Source organism: Gobius niger, assembly GCF_951799975.1.
Source record: "Gobius niger genome assembly, contig: SCAFFOLD_104, whole genome shotgun sequence".
Lineage (NCBI taxonomy): Eukaryota > Metazoa > Chordata > Actinopteri > Gobiiformes > Gobiidae > Gobius > Gobius niger.
In genome coordinates this window covers 52,379-57,500 of record NW_027639094.1, presented here as the reverse complement: position 1 = coordinate 57,500, position 5,122 = coordinate 52,379, and the positions used below count along the sequence as shown (strand labels likewise).

Below are 5,122 nucleotides of genomic sequence, written 5' to 3'. Positions count from 1 at the left end.
TTCTGTTTCAGTAAGTTAGTAAGTTAGTAATCCAGTACTCCCTTTCTGGTTCACACAGACTTAAATGGAGCAAAATGACATAAAAAAGTGGTATTTTAGATGCTTTGTTTTTATAGTTTGGGTCTGTAGTGTTTTCAGCCTCAAACATTTCCCTTTATTTTCCTCCATCAACACGTCCTCCTGTAGCTGCATGTGATAAAACATTAAAATACTATCGTTTAACCTCTTAACTCCCGCCTGAACCCAGAGGATCTTTTTCCTCACGTCATCACATTTTTTTCCATCATTTCTTTGTGATGGAAAAAAAGTTTTTTTGTAACTTTTTTTTGTAACTTTTTTGCCATTTTTTTGTCATTTTTTTTTTCACATTTTCTCATTTTTTGGTCACATTTTTATCATTTTTTTTCACATTTTCTCATTTTTTTGTCACATTTTTTGTCACTTTTTTGTCAATGTTTTCTCACTTTTTTGTCAAATTTTTTTGTCATTTTTTCGTCCATTTTTTTTCACTTTTTTGTCACATTTTTGTCATTTTTTTCATCCATTTTTCGTCAATTTCTTGCGACATTTTTGCCACTTTTTCATAAATGTTTCGTCACTTTTTTGTCACATTTCCATCATTGTTTTCATCTCAGTTTTGTTGCTATTTTCTCACCTTTTTTCCAGAAGCTTTTGGATTGGGGTAAAGCCAAACTGGAGAAAATGTGCTCGGTTCAGGTGGGAGTTAAGGGGTTAATCGTAAAAACAAATTGATACATGAATCGATTTCAAAATAATGGTTAGTTGCAGCCCTTCACTACACAATCACAAAATGAGCTGAACAGAATGATGAAGGCTTTGGTCCGACATAAAAACAGGAGCGCTGTGTGATGATGTCATCAGCCCGCGCCGCTCTGTTTGCTTGTACAGGTGTGAGGGCTGGCCAGCAGGGGGCAGGTGTCCCTCAATAGAGGATGAGTTCAGAAACATCAGCATATTTCTTTGTTTTTTAATTGTCCAAAGAAAATGTTTTGCATATATATATATATATATTTTTTTTTTTAAATAATAATAATAAAAATAATAAGGGAACATATACTCGTTAGTATATAATCGAGCTACATTAGGCCGATTAGTTTTGTCTAAAATCAAGCTGGAGAATAAACTGATGTGACACATTTTTGGTTTCAGATGAACTCCAGCGATCTTTAACCTCTTAACCGGCACATTTTCTCCAGTTCAGCTTTACCCCAATCCAAAAGCTGTGAAAATAGCAAAACTGAGACGAAGACAATGATGGAAATGTGATGGAAAAAGTGACGAAAAATTGATAAAAAAAGTTGCAAAAATGTCACAAGAAATTGACAAAAAATTGAAAAAATGACAAAAATGTGGTAAAAATTTGACAAAAAAATAGCAAAAAATTGACAAAAAATGACGAAAAAATGTGGTAAAAAATGACGAAAAAATGACAAAAAATGTGGTAAAAAATGACAAAAAAAATGACAAAAAAATGACAAAAAAATGACAAAAAATGTGGTAAAAATTGGACAAAAAAAATGACAAAAAATGACGAAAAAATTACAAAAATTTTGACAAAAATTTGACAAAAAAGTTACAAAAATGAGTTGAATGCCCAACAAAAAAAGTCGAAAAAAAATCTGATGACGTGAGGAAAAAGATCCTCTCGGTTCAGGCGGGAGTTAAGAGGTTAACCCGCCTTAACCCAGCACATTTTCTCTAGTTCAGCTTCACCCAAATCTAAAAGCTTCATTGACCTGGGAGTTTACAGCCTATAAAAGGTAAATGGTCTCAACTTAAACAGCGCTTTTCCACCTACATCAGGCTCAAAACGCTTTACAGCAAAGATCCTCTCACCCATTTTATTCATAATAATCATAATAATAATGCCTTACACTTGTATTGCACTTCACTCAGGCTTCCTGGTGTTTCCCACACGGGCCCGTCCCAGCACCGACCAGGCCCGTCCTGCTTCAGATCTGACGGGACGGTCGGGCTGTCTCGATAATCACTACATCCACTCATCGTACAATAAATCGCAGATAAACGATTGATTTGAATTTTTATCACATTTTTTCATCCATTTTTTGTCAATTTCTTGTGACATTTTGGTGACATTTTTTCCACTTTTCCATCAATTTTTCGTCACTTTTTGTCACATTTCCATCATTGTTTTCGTCTCAGTTTTGTTGCTATTTTCACACCTTTTTTCCAGAAGCTTTTGGATTGGGGTAAAGCCAAACTGGAGAAAATGTGCTCGGTTCAGGCGGGAGTTAAGGGGTTAAGAGGTTTTAAATACTTGCATCACAAAGTCGTCATTACGGAAACACAGAACTGATCTGTTTTCTACAGTAACATAGTTCATCCTGATCATTTAAGAGCTTATTTTCTCTTCAGAGCTTGTATTGTTTTGGTTTAACACTTGTTTCATCAGTTTTCCTACAGTTGTGAACAGATCCAGAAGTGTTTTGGTTCCACAACATTGTTTTGTCACTTTACTCCTGTCAAAAAACACCATTTGTTCCCATTTAGCCGCCTTCACAACCACTTTAGCCACTTTATATTTACATTTCCCCTTAAATATCCAGGTTTGGTCCTTCTTTAGTGCTATCCGTGGGCACAGAGTTGATATTTATAGTCAACAGGCCCAAAGAGGGAAACGGAAGCTGGAGTTGACATCACTTCCAAAGGGATGCTATGTTTTCAACTGTGGAACTTCTGTTTGGGCTCATTTAAGTGACTAAACCGTCCGTAAATGTATAAAAACACGAATAAAAACGTAGAACATGTGTTAAATAACTCACTAACTGCGATTCCAGTTGTACAAAACGGAAGTAAAGCGGTAAAAACAAAGGGAAAGGGCACGGCTCTGGATGGGATGCTAAGTTTGACGCAACCGTTGAAGTTCGCCTCCGGTAAAAACTCCACAAAAGCGGGATAAAAGTGACGCAAAGCCGCTCCAGAGCTGCCCCGGCTCTCCCCCAGACTCCCCCCGGCCTGTGGAGCTCCGTGCCCGGGTCTGAGGAGCTCTCTTACCCGCTCTGGTGGTGTCCGTCAGGTCGTGGTTGGCAGCTCCCGGGGGGAACTCCTTCAGTTTCCTGCCGCTGAGGTTGAGGCTCCCGGTGGCCGCAGCCTCCTCCAGAGCCCGGTCCAGGGAGCGGTTCCAGGGGGCAGCGAGGCCGTGATGGCCCGGGGGCAGGTGGTGGTGGCCCGTGCCCGCGGTCAGAGTGCTCCCGTGTCCGCCCGAGGTGAGGCTGAGGCCGGTGTTGTCAGCAGCAGACCCCAGTAGCACCGAGGCCGCCATTACACGCTCCGGCTGTTAGCTCAACGGCTAACGCAGGCTAGCCACCCAAAGGTGCAGGGCGCATGCGCAGAGCTCCGGCTGTTAGCTCCAAGAGGCTAACGCAGGCGAGCCACCCAAAAGCTGTAGTGCGCATGCGCAGAGCCGAGCCTGAAAGGGGAAAAATAAATTAGATTTTAAATAATTTGTCAGCGTCATTACGAAATGTTTTATTTATTTAAAAATAAATAAATAAAAATCCTAAAATATGAAAAAAAAAAAAAAACATTCTTAACGTAGCAAAAATATTTGCGCACATAAAGTGTAACGTTGCTTTGAAATAATGTTACTCAAGTACGAGTAAAAAGTAACCACCCAAACAATTACTCATGTAAAAGTAAAAAGGTACTTGGAGAAAATGTTTGAGCGAAAAAGATTATTTTCAGTGACGCCGTGTGGGAATCGTAATATTTACGATAAGATAAGAAAGTCTTTATTGATCTCACAAAGGAGAAATGTACTTGTTATATTCAGCTCTCAGAAACACTAAGTGTGCAAATAGGCAGAAAATGTGACAACAACAAAAAAATTAAATAGTGGTGTCTTATATGCAATTAATAACAAGGACTTTTTGGGAACAAAAGTATAAACAGTAAATAATGAAGTAAAGGGGTTACTGCGTATGTTGCTTTACAGCAGGGGTAGGCAAGTTTTCTTTGCAGAGGGCCGATTTTCTTTATTGTAAATAGACCGAGGGCCGAAGGCGCTGATTATTAGCCCACATCTTAAATGAGATAAATGACTTAAAATTGCTTGAATAAAAGTTATTCTATGTTTAATTTCAGTTGGTTTTAACTAATCCAAGATACAAATGCTATAGCGCCAAATGGAACAAGACTAATACCCACTTGAAATAGACAAATAATTGTTTTCACTTGAAATGACACAAAATTATCTCAATTAAGAGAATAACGACTACTAGAGGTTTTATCTCATCTTAAACCAGACCAAATCTACTCAAACCTTAGATTTAATCTGTTCATTAAAGTAGATTTATGTCATTTCTTCCTTAAAACGATTATTCTTTTTCCAGTGCACTTCTTTCAAATGCCAGTGTTGTACATAATATATGACCTCATTGGGTGTATTGACAGTATTTCTACCCATTTAACTCTAATAATGTTAAAAGTTCTCTCTGATTTGTGTGATAATGTTTCTCAAAATCATCTTGAGGGCCAGAGGTGCTGTGCTGAAGCGCCGGATTTTGGCCCTCGGGCCTGACGTTGCCTACCCCTGCTTTACAGTCTTGTTGTACAGCCTGACTGTGGGGATGAGGGACCTGCTCCTTCTTGCACTGAGGGTCTCAGTCTTCCACTGAAAGAGCTGCTCAGCTGCTCTACAGTCCCGTGCAGTGGGTGGGGGGTGTTGTCCATGATGGAGGTGAGCTTGGCTAACAACCTCCTGTCCCTCACCTCACCTCCAGGGGGCAGCCCAGGACGGAGCTGGCCCTACTATACATACTTCATTATAATTTTACTCAAGTAGAAGTCAAAAGTCAAAAGTACTGCATGATAAAAGTACTGTAAGAAGAACTATTTCTTCAAAAAGTACAGGTTTTTGAGTAGTTGCTGAATTATAATGATTATATTTTTTTTTAACATAATAGTAATGATGAACTTTGAACCTCAAGAATTGAAATAAATTTCAATTTCATGTTTGAGGCATCAAGACTAAAACATAATAAAGGAATATATACAACTATTTTATGTGTTTTTTTATCAAGTGACTCTGAACTCCATTTCCCGTCATGCCCTTGTCTCTTGTCGCATATCGGCGCATGCG

General features: G+C 38.8%; 1 protein-coding gene across 1 annotated transcript in view; it reads right to left on the bottom strand.

The window, feature by feature from the left end:
• Positions 1-3,416, bottom strand: part of lrch3 (leucine-rich repeats and calponin homology (CH) domain containing 3) — a 23,792-nt gene extending 20,376 nt beyond the window's left edge. The window contains exon 1 of the mRNA XM_079583341.1: positions 3,037-3,416. Within this exon, the coding sequence (XP_079439467.1) occupies positions 3,037-3,304 (268 nt within the window). The 5' untranslated portion in view covers positions 3,305-3,416. The remainder of the gene's footprint in view (positions 1-3,036) is intronic.
• Between the last annotated feature and the right edge of the window lie 1,706 nt (positions 3,417-5,122).